General features: G+C 38.5%; 1 protein-coding gene across 1 annotated transcript in view; it reads left to right on the top strand.

Annotated features, from left to right (window-relative positions):
* Spats1 (spermatogenesis associated serine rich 1) overlaps positions 1-14,728 on the top strand; it is a 29,184-nt gene extending 14,456 nt beyond the window's left edge. Inside the window, exons 4-8 of the mRNA XM_046426257.2 lie at positions 1,325-1,486; positions 6,618-6,738; positions 7,400-7,462; positions 14,019-14,134; positions 14,509-14,728. Of these exons, the coding sequence (XP_046282213.1) occupies positions 1,325-1,486; positions 6,618-6,738; positions 7,400-7,462; positions 14,019-14,134; positions 14,509-14,537 (491 nt within the window). The 3' untranslated portion in view covers positions 14,538-14,728. The remainder of the gene's footprint in view (positions 1-1,324; positions 1,487-6,617; positions 6,739-7,399; positions 7,463-14,018; positions 14,135-14,508) is intronic.
* The last annotated feature ends 3,606 nt before the right edge of the window (positions 14,729-18,334 follow it).

The following is an 18,334-nucleotide window of genomic DNA, read 5'->3' as shown; positions in this document are numbered from 1 at the left end:
GATTCATTCTACTGTCCTTCCATTCCCATCACCCTCCCGTCCCTTCTTTCCCCTTTGTCTAATCCAATGAACTTCTATTCTTCCCTCCCCCTCTACCATGTCTTTTGAATGCATCAAGAGCCCTCATTGAGCCAGTGACCTGTACCATCCAGTTTTGTGTAAGCATATGCTATGGTGTTCTACAATTACACTTTTTTTTTTTTTTTGGAATCAGGGGTTGAACTCAGGACACTCTGCCACTGAGCCACATCCCCAGCTCTATTTTTTTTTTTTTTTGTATTTTATTTAGAGACAGGGTCTCACTGAGTTGCTTAGCAACTTGCTTTCACTGATGCTGGCTTTGAACTCTCAATCCTCCTGCCTTAGCTTTCTGAGCCAGTGGGATTACAACCGCACCTGGCTTACAATGAAACATTTAATGACACATCTAATGACACGTTTCTCAAATCATAAGTGATGCATGCATGCACACATATAAAATAAATGAGTTGCAGTATACAGACTATTTTCACTCTATAGTGAATAAATCATGCATGTCTTTTGTGCTGGTACATTTAGATCTTTGTGGCTATTATAGGCCTACTCATTTTACAGAGAAGGGAATTGTAGCATGGGGAGATTTGATCACCCATATAAGTACACATAGTCAGGAAGTAGAGCAATGGGATTAGAACCCAAACTTGGCCTGTGCCCTTTCATGATCATCCCAGAGCCTAAGGGTTTTCAAGCAACCCTAGAGCTTCTCGGGAATCTTTTATTGTTTAAAATAACTGTTTGCAATGTTACAAGGAAAGTGCCAAATTAGGCACTGAGAGATGAAGTACTAGCCTGAGGTCTTACAGCAGCTTTTGTATTTGATGCTTCCACATGCAGACATTAGGGGAGTCACTGTGGTGACTTCATTGGCCATTGTTGCTGTCAATATCAAGTTCCACCCAGCTAGCATGCCATGCCATGGTTGGCCTAGTCTTTTCCTGGTCAATGGGCTTTCTGGTTTTATTCTACACAGTTATCAGAGTAAAGGTTTAAAACTGCCTCTTAACTTTCGAACCCATACATGATTTCCCTGCATAAATTTGGCTTTATTTTTGAAGGAGAGGTCAAAAAGGAAATAATTATTAGGCCTTTTAGGTAGCTTTCTCTCCCTTTTGTGCCTCATCCCACAAAAAGTTGACACTGTCCCTGATGGGGAACAAGGAATTATACATACTGGTCAAGGTTGTACAGCTGGAAAGTGTCCAGGGAGTTGTCACCACTTTTTGTCATCTAGTTGCATTCCGAGGCTGGGAGCAGTGTTAATGGAAGGATTTCTGATATCTTGCAGAAGATGGGCAGCGTCCTGAGTGGACCTTTTACCCGAGGTTTAGCAGCAATATCCACACCTACCATGTTGGAAAGCAGTGCTTCTTCAATGGGGTCTTCCTTCGCAATAAGAGGTCTGTGTCAGAGAGGATGGTGGATCAGTGCCTCGGGAGAAAGAAATATGGTAATGTTTTCCTCCTGGACCTTGACTCTGCAATGCCTGAGAAAGCTCTTGGCTCATGGTTTTGCAGGCCTGCCTTTGGCAGGCTGGGGCAGCCCTGCAGGGTCACTATGTCACCCTAGTACACAGGAAGGTAGAAAAACAGAGAGGACAGTTGGCAGGTGACATGTTTTGGCAATGAACTCATGACATATGCTGATCCACATTTTTGTTTTGCTCTGAATTTCATAAAATGCTAATGTGACATTTAAGTCATCAGATAAGTTCTCTCAGATAGTTATTAATAGAAACCTCATTGAAGTCCGATTCCATTAGATGCTGCCTGTCACATGCGTTCAAAATGTTTTATGTTTTCCACAAGGAAAATATCCCATAAACCTTAGCCTGAAGTACATGTTGTAGTCTTGTAACTATTTAATTAAAATAAATTAATATGAAAAAAGTTATGCACGCGTACACACACACACACACACACACACACCCCACACACAATCTCCTTGGCTTGTAATTTGGTGAGTTCTCTGTCCCTGCCTTACTCTTTGGTTTTTTGGGGGGAGGAACTAGGAATTGAACTCAGGAGCACTTGGCCACTAAGCGACAGCCATGGCCCTATTTTGTATTTTATTTAGAGACAGGGTCTCACTGAGTTACTTAGTGCCTCGCTTTTGCTGAAATCAGGATCTTTCTGCCTCAGCCTCCCAAGCCACTGGGTTTACAGGCATGTGCCACTGTGCCGGGTTCCGGCTTACTCTTTTTTTAAAAAAATATTTTTTAGTTGTAGTTGGGCACAGAATATTTATTTTATTTATTTATTTTTATGTGGTGCTGAGGATCGAACCCAGGGCCTCTCATGTGCTAGGTGAGTGCTCTACCGCTAAGCCACAACCCCAGCCCCCCCCATACTCTTAATGGACTTACTGAAAGGCCCTAAGAGTTTGCAAAGGACCAATGGGCCACTTGTGGCCTCTCTTTTTATAGAAATACCTGCGTAGGAGGAGGCAGCCAAAGTTTGGGGGATGAATAAGTTTATTGTAGCAGGAGTACAAACAGAAAGAAGTCAAAAGTTTTCATTTTTGAAATTTAAAATAGATTTTAAAGCTCATAGCAGAGACAAATAGTTTTGGAAATCAAGGCTTTTATTTATTTGGTCAGAGAACACATGAAAATCCATACTAGATGAGCTAGAAGAGTGGTCACAGATATAGGAGTTGTGGAGGAGCCTGGAACCCTGCTCAACTCCTGTTATGCATGTATATATCAAAAAGGAAATGGGATTATCAATATAATCCAAATCTTAACCCTAACACATCACTTCCCAACTACCTCCAAAGTGGGCACTATCCTTGGATATGCTTGGATATGTGCATATCCTTAATACCTGTACTTCCCACACCATTAAAGAAATAGAATATTGTTTTTATATTTGAAGCCTCTGATATGCCTCTTCTAGAATATTGCACATCTCTCTCCCACTCCAGAGGTAATGCCAATTTCACATTTATTAAAAAGAAAAAAATATTCTATAAATATTCAAATATGCTAAAGTAGAGAAATATCATGTTGAAACCTGATGCCCTCACCCCCTTAATGTCAATTATTGTCAATACGAGGCTAATTTTTTCATCTTTACCCTCCTCTTAGGGATTATTTTATTTAATTAATTTTTTACAGGTGTAATTTTTATTGGTACATTATGATTATACATAATAGTGCAATTCATTATGACATATTTGTATAGGCACATAACATAATTTGATCAATCTCATTCTCTAGTACCTTCCTTTTCCCACTCCTCTTCCCTCCCCAATCTACTTGCTTTACTCTTTAGTGATTATTTTAAAGCAAATTACAGACAATATAATTTCATCTGTAAATATATCATATAGAAAAAGATTGTTTCTATTAATATAACCACAATACCATAACGTGATATCATATCTTTAAGAAATGAACAGTCATTTCCTAACTTCATCAAATATTCAGTGTGGAAATATCCAATTGTCTCGTAAATCTCATAATTTAAAAAAATTAATTTGTTTGAATCAGGATTCAAATGAGGCCCACACATTGAAATTAGTTGGATGTCTTTAAAATCTCTTTTAATATATAGATTCTTTTCCACTTTTTATGTGCAGTTTATTTGGTGAAGAAACAAACTTGTCCATAATTAGGAGTTTGCTGATTATTTTATTAAACAGTACTGTTTAATATTTTCCTTAGTACTAATTAATATTTCCCCCTTAGTACTGTTTAATATTTTCTGCGTCTCTGTGTATTTTTCTATACACTGGTTATTGGAGCTACAGGCTTGATTTGTTTTAATATGATACTTAGGTGATTTGTATAATGACTTCTTTTTTTTTATTTTTATTTTTTGGTACTGGGGATTGAACCCAGCACCTCATGTATGTTACTAGGTAAGCACTCCTTAACTAAGCTACATCCCCAGTGCTTTTAGTTTATTTTGAGACAGGTTCTCAGAGTAAACTTGAACTTGTGGTCCTCCTGCTTCAGCCTCCAGAGTAGCTCGGATTACATGCCTGTACCACCACACCTGGCTGCACAATGACTTCTCTTCATATTAAATTCAATGATCTTTTCCCATTTCTTCTCTTCTTGATCTCCTTGCAGCATTTGATACTGTTAAGCTTGACACTGGTCACTACTTCCTTTGTAGAATTCTCTCTACCCTTATTATTTCTCAGACAAGCAAGAAATGAAGGAGCATGATCAGGAACTGCCAGCCAGTTTCCATTTTGAACTGCAGTGCATCACATTTATTATAGAGAAAAATAAGTCAAAATATATTTAAATAATGGTTGTCTCTAGTTCATCAGTTATGATCAGACTAGTGGTGGAGTTCCCTAAAGGCCTAATTGTTGCCACAGAAAAAAGAACAAAATGGTTATAGATATACATTGTAGGGAAATAGGCCTGAAAGTAAATGTTTTTTTTTTTTTCTATTGGATAGCTCTTCCTACAGGAAAGTATATTATACAAGTCAGAGTAGGATGTTTTCTGCTGCAGTAACAATCAATCCCTGAAATCTCTGAAATCCTGAAATCTTAGAAGCTTAATCATTAAAATGGCTTTATTTTCTTGTAAAGTTTGCTATGAATCCAGTAGCCTTTCCTTTTTCCACTTGCTAATATTATCCTGTGATATCTTTTACAATAGTTCATTTCTACATGTTGTCTTCAGACCACTTGCACCATAATCAGCTAGAGAGTTTGCAAAATAAATAGACAATATTAAAAATAAAATACATTTAAAAATCCTAGTTTTGGAAACCTCTCCAGATCTTCTGAAACACAGTTTCTTGTGTTGGAATCAGTAATCTGCATTTTTTAAATTTTTTAGTTGTAGTTCACTTATACCTTTATTTCACTTTATTTCACTTATGTATTTTTATGTGGTGCTGAGGATCGAACCCAGGGTCTCGCACTTTCAAGGCGAGTGCTCTACTGCTGAGCTGCAACCCCAGCCCAGTAATTTGTGTTTTTAATAAGCTCTCTGGGTCATTCTTAGGTGTGCTAAGATTTTAGAGGCTCTGTTCTGTAGTATATGGCACTTACTGCTTTCTAGAGTTATCTCCTATTTGTATGTCTTGTCTCCCACCTAGAAAAGATTTCCTAGGGCGAGGTTTCTTCTTGGCTATGTGGCTATTGTAGTTCCCAGTTAAAAATTAGTTGAGATGGGAAAGTATGAGTCTAGTTCTGACTTCAAATAATAAATAATTGCTACCATTTCTTGAACACCAGTTATGTGCTCTGAGCATTTTCATCTGTTACATGATAACACTGTAAAGTACCCTTTTGAAATAAACAGTTTGCAAAGGAGGCTTAGGGAGATTAAATGCCTCAAGGGCACAGAACTAGAAATGGCAGAATTGAATTTGCTCTCAGGAGTGACTGATTCTGAAGTCCAAACTCGTTTCAGGACCTCTCACCTGACTCTCATCTGTCACTGCCCTAGTTAGGGATTCAAAAGATACAGTCCCTCTACTCTCCCTGCTTTGAATCCTCAGTGGACATTCAAGGCATGGGTAGAGCTGGTGCATGGGTACAGTCTAGACACATTCTTGGCTATTGAAAAGTCTTTTGAAAGAGACAGGCAAAAATTCAAATTCTTCATTCATTAACTCTAGAACTCCCACCTATTGTGCAGATAACTTTCTGAATTAGCTAGAGACAGTGTAGTCTGCAAACAGCTTATCAAAAATCTGTCCCAGCTGTCCCTCTGGCTTGCATTTTGTAGATACAGTTGAATTAAGTAGTATCAAAACAAACCTTTCAAGAGAGAAAGAAGAAAGGAGGCCTGATCATTGTAAATGTGGCAAAGAGTGTCATTGTCATGCCTCCAGCCAGGCATTGCTGCTCTGAGCCCAGGGCTGGCTGGTTTCCTCTGTCCAGCCTTGTTCTCTTAGGAGATACACATAGTGTGGGGCATGTGGGTTTAGTGACCTTCTGGCACTGCTCTGCCTGCTCTCCTGTGCATGTGGTTGCTTTCTTGTTCTTGGGCACTAAAAGAAGCTGAGCTGGATGTCAGGGTATCATGGGCCCAGAGAACAGGGCACACCCAACAGCAGCAGACCTCTTCTTCACAGCTCTTCACCAGGAAGGCACCTCCTGATGCAGAGCCACCCTAACTTTGAAGCAGGAGATCAGGACACTCATGAGCTGTTTTCCTCCTGAGACCCAGTCAGAGGGCAGAACCCCAAGGACAACTGCTTCTTGGACTTTCTAAGACTCAGGGATTCAAAGTGCAGTAAGGCTCAGGTGCACTAATGAAAAGATGTTAACGTTAGACACCTTTTGAATCGTCGCAAAGATACCTCTCATTTACTGTATATTTTGAACCAAAACATTGCATCTGAACCCAAGCTTGTTCTTTTTTCCCAAGGTGAGGAAATCTTAACAACACCATTTAGAAAATGTTCCAAATCCAGGCTCACACTTTTATCTTCATCTCCTCAAGGCAAGATAATCACAAATAGGACTTCAGGAAGCCTCTATGTAACTCATAATAAAACACGAAGACAGTCTGTTTCCATTGTCACGTTGCTACTTAGAGAGCTAACTTGGGGGTCATCTCTACTCCTTTGTGTGATGTTGTTTTCAAATGTTCTCTGCAGGTATTGATTCTAGGAATGGAATTCCAGAGTTCACTCCAGGGGACAATCCGTATATGTTCCCAGAACAGAGTAAAGGCTTCCACAAAGTAGGATCCACTCTGCCACCAGTGAACTTTTCATTGTGAGTGCGTGTTAATTCCAGAGTTACTTTGTTGACTTTAAAGGATTTATGTCTATCTTCTACATATAAATTATATTTTTAAAGGGGTGTATCTCAGCAAGACATAATCTGGTGAAATTTTTATCTTTAGTTAATTAGTGTATATGCACAATGTGAAATTACAAAATACACAAGATGAAAAGAATTAAAAAATTCAACTTACACATAGTAATTGCACATGTTTATGGAGTACAGTGTGATACTTCAAGATGTGTCTACAACTGTACGCAAGGTCTTGACTGAAAAAAAGTGGTTGTCATTTTTTTCCCTATTTCTAGGTTTTTGAATTTTTATACGAAATTAGATTGTTGGTTACTGACTACTTGGTTGATTTAAACTTGGAAGTAAACTTAGGCCCTAGTGATTTAGAAGAACAAGAGAATCACTACATTAAAACAGTTGCAGCATCGCATTTAAAATAAAAGTTAAAAATTAACCATGTGAGATATAATAATTTTGATTAGAGATAATAAAAATATAAAAGTTATAACCTTTAGAGTTTTTGAAGGTTGTATTTGAAAATTAAAACAGGAAAACAAGACATTTTTGAACATAATAATTTATTAATCTCTATGCTGTTGAAAGCCATATCAATTTTATGGTTGCTTTTTCTGTTTTTCAGAGTGCCTTATGAAAAGAAATTTGATACATTTATTCCACTTGAGCCTCTTCCACAAGTTCCCAAGTGAGTTTCTCACCAAATTTTATGTTATCTCATCTTTATGAAAACATTAGTTATTTATTATTTCCTCCTATTGAGGAGTCTGTAACAATCAACACCTAGGGACCTTTTGAATTCGGCAGTAGGGTGGGGTAATTTGTGAGGAGGGCATTTGAAGGGACACATAGAGGTCAAGTGTTTGTGGCATCTGGCCACTGGGATGGGCATATATTCAAGAGATGTGATTAGCAAATGATCACATCCGTTTGCTGTGTTAGGTGTGCATGATAGGAGAGTTTACATGGAGCAAATAGACAGGCTCTTTGCTTCCAGAACAGAGAGAAAGTAGCAGAGCACTCCTGTATCTGAGGGGACCATCATTCCTCTGCCTTTATACATTTATTCAGCTCCCCTCTGAACCTAATTTATTTACCTAAGTAGGTTTCTGACTGAGGAGGAGTATTGAAAAAGAGAGAAAGATCTATCTTTTTTTCATTCTTTTGCTTTCTAACACAAACATATAAGTATGGATAAAGTAAGCAAATATCCAAGAGTCTGACCTACCAGAGTTCAGGGTGGTTGAAACAAACCCGGAGCTCAGTGGGAGAATATATGCCCTTTATTTCAAACTTGGGAGCTTTTTTTAAAAAAATATTTTTTTTGTTTTAGATGGACACAATACCTTTATTTTATTTATTTTTATGTAGTGCTGAGGATCAAACCCAGGGCCACACATGTGCTAGGTGAACACTCTACCATTGAGCCACAACCGCAGCCCACAAACTTGGGAGCCTTAATACCTTCCTTATGTTGCATTATTACTTACAGCACATACTTAGGGTTTATGCTCGTACTCTACATTTTAAAAAATACTATTCTAGAATATTCAAAATAATAATTGCCTAAATCTCATCATCCTACCCAACTATTTTAGCTTTTTTTAATATTTATTTTTTTTTTAGTTGTAGTTGGACACAATACCTTTATTTATTTTATTTATTAACATGTGGTGCTGAGGATTGAACCCAGGCCTCGCATGTGCTAATAAGCAAGCACTCTACCGCTGAGCCACAACCCCAGTCCCTATTTTAATTTTTGTATGTTGCTTTTCATATTTTCATATCCATGCATAATTCATATTGCATGGATAAATAGAATAGCAATGTGCTTGGTTTTCTTAAAACAAAGGTAAGTATTTTTTATTTTTGAGAAGGACAAAACACTGTAGACCAACATATTCTTTTGAGCTGTGGTCAGTAAGAGAATTGGGAAACTTGGGCCCTTTCCCTGGACAGTTACCCTGAATGAAATATCTGCCAATCTGTTAGTCATGGCAGGAGATAGGAAAGCCTATGGTTTCAAATTCTGTTGATGGATTTACCATTTGTTGTTTTCTCAGTTCATTATTTTCTTTGGCACTCTAATTTCCTGCTATTCCCATTTAATGACTATTGCATTTTTAATCTCTAGAAATTTCATTTGATTTTTAAATATCTTTTATTTCCTTCCTCACTATTTTCATATTTTCCCTAAAAAATTGAATATAGTTTTAATAGCTATTGTAACATTTTTGTCTGAACTCAATGATTGCTTGTCATTTCTCAGTCTGTTTCTACTGAATGATTTTTCCCCTAGTTATGATTATGTTTTCTTTCTTCTTGGCATGTCTAGTGATTTTTGTTGGGATACTGGACATCGTAATTTCACATTGTTGAATGACTGGATTTAATCTAGCAGGAAATTAAATCGCTTGCAGTTTTATGATCTTTTTACTTTTATTTTTTATTATTATTTGTATTGTATGATCCATGGGTCTTTCCTTTTTGTTCTTCCTGTTTTTTTGTTTTTTTTTTTTTGTGGGATGGCAGGAATTAAACCTAGATCCTTGTATGTTCTATGCAAACACTACAATGAGAGCTCCAGCTCCGGCCTTAGTTTTATTTTTAAATTTGTTAGGGTATGTCTAAAGTAGAATTTAGTCTAAAGATACTGTAACACCGATACTGAGGTATAGCCCTATTAGGGTCTTTGCTGAATGCCTTCACTGATTAGCGAGTCTTCACTTTTATGGTAGGAACTTCCATGACTTTGACCCCTTTGTGAGCCATGAGAATAATTCAGTTCACAATCACTCTATGTTTTGTGAAGTTCTATCCTAAACATTAATATTCAGCAAAGACTCAGAGGGACTGACATGTAAATTTCCAAAGCTCATTTTCTATACAGTGTCTTCTTTTCCAGGACTCTGCTCTGTAGCTTCCAACTCTGATCTCTGATCTCTGGTCCTTTGAACTTAGACAGAATATCATGGTGTGCTTGGGATTGCCCATCTCTGCTCTGTGGTATGGAATGCATGTCTCCTTGAAAAAGCTGGGTGATCATAGGACTCTCATTTGTTTTCCTTTTCTCTAAGACCACAATCTTGTGTTGTATCATGTCTGATGGCAATTGTTTCATACATTTTGTTCAGTTTTCTAGTTAAAGCCACCTTATTACCTATGAATAAAATTTATAGGTGTTTTTTCCCTTTCCCAAATTATTTGGTAAATCAGTTTTGTGCAATTGCATTGCTCTCATTAAAATTATTCACATCAGCTGGGCTTTGTGGTGGGTGCCTATAACCTCAGCTATTCAGGAGGCTGAAGCAGGAGGATTGCTTGATCTCAGGAGTTCAAGGCCAGTCTTAGCAAAATAGTGAGACTTTGTCTTAAAAAAAAGTGCTAGAGGTGTAGTTCAGTGGTAGGATACCCTTGGGTTCAAACCCCATCATAAGTGAAAGAAGTTATTCACATCTTTAAATATCGTGCTGGCTAGAGTCTAGTATGGTGGCACATGCTGAGACAGAAAGACTCCAAGTTTGAGGTCAGCCTGGGCAACTTAGTGAGAACCTGTCTGAAAGGACAACCTAAGAAGGGCTGGGGATGTAGTTCAGTGGTAGAGCGCCCCTAGGTTCAATACCTAGGGCCAAAAAATAAACAAACAAAACCCCCACAAACAAACAAACAATCCCTCACTGTGCTTAGAAATTAAAAATGTTAAATCTGTAAATGCAACAATCTAACTTCAAGATGAGGACAAATCCTGATAACTGAATATCTTCTATGACTTTCCCCAGTCTTCCTTGCTTTGTCTCTAGCTAGTTAGAGACAAATCCAGAATTAGAATACGAATTAGGGAGGTGAGATTAGTTATTGAATAGTACTGTAATTTGCAATATGTCTATGGGAATTATTTAATCAGCTCAACAGATATCAATAGAGTGCCATTTGTGCCCTTGGGTTACAAGAGGAATGGAAAAGTGGTGAGGTGATGGAGGGAGAGGTCAGAGTGAGGAGTAAGATATAATGCATGTTTCATGTATAATTGTCCAATGGGGGAAGAGACCTGTAAATAAGTAATCATAAAACAGTTCATATGGTACAATGTGTAGAGTAGAGGGCATATGTATGGGGGAAAATTGGGCATATGTTGTAGAGGAGGCAATATTTAATCTGGGTCCTAGATGGTAAGTGAAGTTTATCAGCAAAGAATAGAAGGAAGGCCAGTCCCGTTACTGTAGACCCAAGGAAAAAATATTATGATGTGTGTTATATTAGGACACTTTAACAACTTTGAAATCAGGATGCACCTTACAATCAACGTAGGGCAGGTATCATTAGTAAATGTGACAGTTTCCACATGAACTATGCTTGAAAAAATCTATATTTTATTTAATCAGATGCAAAGTTAGATACACGTGTTGTGTTGTTTAGTCTTATTGGTTGTGTTATTTAGTCCCTATACTTCCTTATTTCATTTTGTTCCACTTGACCTAGCTTAGACTGAGAGTTGGTGTGGTAAAATGTTTGTATATTCATGTGTTTCTAGCTTGGTGTTAATTTTTCTTTTTTTTTGTGGTACTGGGGATTGAACCCAGGTCCTTGTGCATGCAAGGCAAGTACTCTACGAACTGAGCTATATTCCCAGAAACTGTGTTTTTTAACATCATAAAAAATCTGTATTTTTTATTTAATGCTTTCTGCCTTAAGTATACTTTAAGCTATAACCAGATATAGTCAGATATTATAACTAAACTCCTGTCAGGCAAAGTCTATAATCCTAGCTACATGGGAGACTGAGGCAGGAGGATCAATAAGTTCAAGGCCAACCTGGGCAACTTTTTAAAAATATTATTTAATTTATTTGTTCTAATTAGTTATACATGACAGCAGAATACATTTCAATTTATAGTACACAAATGGATCACACTTTTTTCATTTCTCTGGTTGTACACAAAGTAGAGTCACACCATTTTTGTCAACAAACATGTACCTAGGGTGATGATGTCTGTCTCATTCCACCATCTTTCCTAACTCCATGCCTCCTTCCTACTCCTCCCTCCCCTTTGTCCTATACAGAGTTCCTCCATTCCTCCCATGCCCGCCTCCTGCCCTGTTATGGATCAGCATCCACTTATCAGAGAAAATATTTAGCCTTTAGGGTTTTGAGATTGGCTTACTTCACTTAGCATGATATTCTCCAACTCCATCTGTTTATCTGAAAATGCAATGATTTTATTCTCTTTTAATGCTGAGTAATATTTCATTGTGTATATATACCACAGTTTCTTTATCCATTCATCTATTAAAGGGCATTCAGGTTGGTTCCAAAGTTTAGCTATTGTGAATTGTGCTGCTATGAACGTTGATGTGGCTGTGTCACTGTAGTATGCTGTTTTTAATTCCTTTGAGTATAGACCAAGGAGTTGGATAGCTGGGTCAAATGGTGGTTCCATTCCAGGTTTTCTAAGGAATCTCCATACTGCTTTCCAGCTAGGTTGTACCATTTTGTAGTCCCACCAGCAATATATGAGTGTGCCTTTTCCCCTACATCCTTGCCAACATTTACTGTTGTCTATATTCTTGATAACTTCCATTCTGACTGGTTTGAGATGAAATCTTAAGAGCAGTTTTGATTTTCATTTCTCTAATTACTAGAGATCTTGAACATTTTTTCATGTATTTATTGATTGAATGTATGTCTTCTGGGAAGTGTCTGTTCAGTTAGCCCATTTTTTATATATAGATTTTAGTTATTTATTTTTTATGTGGTGCTGAGGATCAAACCCAGGGCCTTACACGTGCTAGGTGAGCACTCTACTGCTGAGCCACAACCCCAGCCCTCAGTTAGCCCATTTTTTATTGGTTATTTATTTATTTATTTTTTTGGTGTTAAGGTTTTGTTTTTTTTTTTCTTTCTTGTTTTTTTTTTTTTTGGTGCTGGGAATTGAACCCAGGGCCTCGGGTATGCAAGGCAAGCACTCTACCAACTGAGCTACCAACTCCCCAGCTTGGTGTTAAGGTTTTTGAGTTCTTTATATATCCTGGAGATTAGTGTTCTATCTGATGTGTGTGTGGTAAAAATTTGCTCCCATTCTGTTGGCTCTTTCTTCACCTCACTGTTTCTTTTGCTGAGAAGAAGTTTTTTAATTTGAACCCATCCCACTTATTCTTTTTTAAATATTTTTCTAGTTGTAGATGGACACAATACCTTTATTTTATTAATTTATTTCTATGTGGTGCTGAGAATCAAACCCAGTGCCTCATACATGCTAGGTTAGTGCTCTACCACTGAGCCACAACCCCAGCCCCCATTTATTGATTCTTGATTTTATTTCTTGTGCTTTAGGAGTCTTGTTAAGGAAGTCGGGGCCTAATCTGACTTGATGACCATTTGGGCCTACATTTTCCTCTATTAGGCACAGGGTCTCTGGTCCTTGATCCACTTTGAGTTGAGTTTTGTGCATGATGAGAGACAGGGGTTTAATTTAATTTTGTTGCATATGGATTTCCAGTTTTCCAAGCACCATTTGCTGAAGAGGCTATCTTTTCTCCAATATATGTTTTTGATGCCTTTGTTTAGTATGAGATAACTGTATTTTTATGGGTTTGTCTCTGTGTCCTCTATTCTGTACCACTGGTCTACAAGTCTATTTTGGTGCCAATACCATGCCATTTTAGTTACTATTGCTCTGTAGTACAGTTTAAGGTCTGGTATTGTGATGTCACGTGCTTCACTCTTCTTGCTAAGGATTGCTTAGGCTATTCTGAGTCTCTTATTTTTTTCCAGATGAATCTCATGATTGATTTTTCTATTTCTGTGAGGAATGTCATTGGGATTTTGATTGGAATTGCATTAAATCTGTGCAATGCTTTTGGTATTATGGTCATTTTGACAATATTAATTCTGCCTGTCCGAGAACAAGGGAGATCAGATCTTTCCATCTTCTAAGGTCTTCTTTAATTTCTTTCTTTAGTATTCTGTAGTTTTTATTGTAGAGGTCTTTCACCTCTTTTGTTAGGTTGGCAACCTGGGTGACTTAATGAGACCCTACTTCAAAATAAAAAAATAAATAGGAACTGAGGATGTAGCTCAGTGGTAGAGCACCTCTGGGTTTAACCCCTGGTACCACTGACATAAAAAAAATTGCACTCTTACTTTATTTCATTTGCTTTTGCATAGTGCCTTCTTATCCACTAGTAGTGCTTGTAAATTTCACAAAAGACAAATTCAAACTCAGAGTATTGTCTTCTTTCTGCAGCTTGCCTTTCTGGGTGAAGGAGAAGGCCAATAATTTGAAGAACGAGATAAGAGAGGTGGAGGAACTTGACAACTGGCAGCCCGCAGAGCCCTTGTTACATAGTTTATTCCATTTAGGTGGGTCAAAGAAACTTCAAAAAACAGTATAAAACTGGAGGGATCCAGAAGATCAGGCTTTTGAGAGACTTCACATGGAGAGGAGAGAAAGCCAAGCCTCTCCTAGAATGGATGTGTCTACTGCCCAAGCTGGTCCCCTGGGCAGATGTCATAGCTGTGCATTGAGAGTTGAGTATATTGATTTGATAACCATTAGTCTTTTTGTTTGGTTTGGTTTGGGTTTTGAGACAGGGACTTACCTTGTTGCTCAGGCTGACCTTGAATTTGAGATCCTCCTGCTTCAGCCTCCCTAGATTACATATGTGCACCACTACCCTGGGCCCTGTTAGTTTTATAAGGGAACACAACATTTAACTTTGTGCTTCTATCCACAGGTACTTTGGACTTACCAAGACAATCCTGAGCAGAAACAGGCCCACAAAACATGTACTGACTATAGTCTGGCGAGTTTCTTCATTGCTGTTTTTGACAATATTCTAAATCAATCAAATGTTTGACTCTATTGACTCTGATGTGTTTTGTTTGTATTTTAAAAACTTTCAAACTTATAGAAAAGTTGCAAGAATCATATAATGAACACTACATATCCTTTACCTGGATCCTACAATTATTAGCATTTGTCCAAATTTTTTCTCTTTCTTGCTCATTACTCTTATTATTTTGCTGAACTTATATTTAAAAGTGATAGGGGGTGGGATTGTGGATCAGTGATAGAGTGTGTGCCCTGCACATGTAAGGTACTGGGTTTGATCCTCAGTACTGCATAAAAAATAAATAAAGGTATATGTCCATCCATAACTAAAAAATTTTAAAAAAGAGTGAGTGACAGTTATCATAACCTTTTACACTTATAGACCTGCATACTTCAACATGTTTTTCTTAAGATCAAGGTTGTTCTCTAATAACTATATACAGATATCAGATTCAAGGAATTAAACACAGATACAATACTACTAATATTTAGGCTCCACTTAGTTATATTAAGTTTTTCTAAGGATGCCCTCAAATCAGTGGTAAAATGCAGATATTTTTGAGTGTTTTAGTCTCTTCAGACTTTTATAATAGAATAATAATAAACTGGGTGGCTTATAAACAACAGGATTTTGATTGGTTATGGAAGCTGGGAAGTCCAGGCTCAAGGCACTGCAATTTGGTGTCTGGTGAGGGCCTGCCTTCTGGTTTATAGACAGTATCTACTTGCTGTGTCCATATGCTGGAAGGGGCAAGTTAGCTTTCTGGGTTTTTTCTTTCTTTTTTTCTTTTGATACTGGGTGCTTAATCGCTGAGCTACATCTCCAGCTTCCCCACCCTTTATAATTTTTTAAATATTTTTTTTTAGTTGCTGATGGACCTTTATTTTTTATTTGTTTATATGTGGTGCTAAGAATCAAACCCAGTGCCTCACACATGCTAGGCAAGTGCTGTACCACTGAGTCACAACCCCAGTCCCTATTTTTTTTTTTAAATTTTTTATTGTTGGTTGTTCAAAACATTACAAATTTCTTGATATATCATATTTCACACTTTGATTCAAATGGGTTATGAACTCCCATTTTTACCCCATATACAGATTGCAGAATTACATCAGTCCCAGTCTCTATTTTTGTTTTAGGGTCTCAATACGTTTTTAAGGCTGGCCTCAAATGTAGGATCCTTCTGCCTCAGGCTCTCAAGTCCTTGGGATTATAGGTCTGCACCACCATACCCAGCCTCTGGGGTCTCATTTATAAAGGCATTGATTGCATTCCTTCCCAATGGCCTCACTTCCTTATAGCATCATGTTGGGGGTTAGATTTCAACATATAAGTTTCAGGGGAAACATAAACATTCAGACCACAGCATTATTTTTTGGTAAAACTATTCTCATTTTATTTATTTTTTTTCTCTCACTCTTTTTTTTTTTTTGCCAAAACTTATTCTCATTTTATTAATACTTTGGTATTTTTCCAAATATTCACTTGGTATATGCCCGAGAAATGTCAAGGCTGGATGTACACCAGGTCATTAATAATATTGCCCTGGAGCTCCATTCCTGTTCTAGTATTGTCTGCCTACACAGCCAAGCAGGGTGAGAGCTCTGTGACCACTGTTATGGGTCTTAGGACCTCCCATCAATTGTACGAGAAGCTACCACAGTGGGAACAAAAGTCTACCATGAACAGTCACACTATGACAAAGCCACACTACTGCTTCTTGGCATGCTCATGGCCAATCTCCTTTTCCACTAGGAAGACCCCATTGGTTTGTCAGTGAGCACTACAGATCTGGTCTCATTATCCCCTTAGTGTGTCAAAGTGTTCACTATTTATTGTCTCTAGAATACAGAATGCTGAAGCTGGGCTAAGTACAAAGAGTGATGGAAACAGGTTCAGAACCCAGCACATTCATGCTACCTTCACAGGTACCATTAGACTAGTTAGCAAAGAATACGGGGCCTACCGCCTGTGACTGTGCTGACTGCTCCTTGGGATGAGATTAGCACACATCTGCGCTAATTCTCTGGCCCCTGGGTCTCTCCCCACAACAAAGTCCAGAAAAGAAAATATAACCATAACTTAGGAAACAAAAAAGGGGGTTGCCAACATGTTAACTAGAACATAAAAAAGAATATATAAAAAAGTCAACTTTAACATCCGGTGTGGGCAGATAACAGAGGACACAGTATGGAGCAACACAAAAGATTCTGCAGGAACTTCCTGATGGGATTTTCTAGGTGGCACGGAAGTTGCTCTCAGATGGTACTCTGCTCTTTTGGAAGGAAGGAGTCCTACAGAGTAAAGGTGTTAAGGAATACGACCGCAATATAGTTTTGTAATGCCAGATTTGTGGGACCCAAATAGACCTCCAGGAGCCAAATCCGGTGCAATCACACAAGAGTTGTTATTGCAAGCTTGAGCCTGGACTCACAACCATTTCCGATGCAGTGGTCCCGAGGAGTAAGTCCTGGTCCTTTGTTCAGTGAGGATTTATAGGTTTTTTTGGGATACTCTATGCATCACAACATTACACAGCAAATCATTTCACACTTCGGGAAAGTCAAACAACAACTCTTAACATTGATTATTAGCACATTCACTAGCGGGAACAAGTTGGATGGGGTGATTGGTTAGTACAAGAGGGAGATTCGTTTGAACCGATTGGTTTAATCCGCCAGGAGTGTTTTAATCCGTGAGGAGTGTACGTGCTAAACAACATGGTTTCCCAACATGTTATCTACCACCATAAACTACTGGGGGGTCATCTGGCATCCAGGTATTTTCCCTGTCTCATTCTGATTGGTGGTTGCTGGGGGTTGCTATGGGTCCTCACCTAGCCTAACTGAGTCAGGGATGCCTGGCGCCTGAGATTTCTCCTGTTATTTGCAGACAAACAACTCAGCAGGGTGGGTAGTGTTTAGGAGTGCTCTGTGGGTTTTTCCAAGGACAAGGGTCACGCCCCCTTCCTTGGACAGGCTTTGCTCTAAGGTAGGCAGGTTTCTCAAAAATGGAGTCACAACACTTTCTCAGTTTCAGAAGGTTTGTAGTAGGCTCTAGTTTTCAGAGGTCTCTAAGTTCGTAGGTATTATTCTAAACTTGAGAAACTATGATAACACACACAGACTGCTGCAGTCCGGCTGCAGCAAAATAACCGGGAGGTGACGAGTAACTTGTGTACATTGATACAGCAGGAGTGGGAGCCATTTATTGTAGGACAGGAGGGGTATATATACATTACACACAGCTTATCTTAATTAACATAAACTAGATACAGCAGTCAACCAATAGGGAATCTCCACACTTAATGGCTCTCTGGCGTTACTTCACAAACCACTCCCTCTGGCAAAATGCCAGGCGCCATCTTGACTTGTTTACAGACCCTAATAACAGACACACACACACACCTCAAACTATTAAATGACTGGAGGCCTAGAGCTCAGGACTAAAAGTCACCCCTAGAAATTGACCATTTCCATTGGGTTTGATGTTGTCTCTGGGGCACATCTCAGTTGCCAGGCCTTATTCCATGGCACCCCAATAGCTGGCATGCCGCAGTCTGGCTGGGCACAAATCACGAGCCACTCAAGCAGGAACAAACTTTATTTCTTAACTCCCCCAAACGCCATCCATGCGGCCCTACCAGGGACACCACACACCAACTGGAATTCCCTCCACCAGAACTTCACCAACCAACGCGAACTCCCCAGGAATCCCTGCGAGAACT

Source organism: Marmota monax, unplaced genomic scaffold, assembly GCF_021218885.2.
Source record: "Marmota monax isolate L192 unplaced genomic scaffold, Marmota_monax_Labrador192_F-V1.1 WCK01_AAM20220418_F8-fsc00187, whole genome shotgun sequence".
Lineage (NCBI taxonomy): Eukaryota > Metazoa > Chordata > Mammalia > Rodentia > Sciuridae > Marmota > Marmota monax.
The sequence above is the reverse complement of the archived record's forward strand: the minus strand, read 5'-3'. Positions and strand labels throughout refer to the sequence as shown.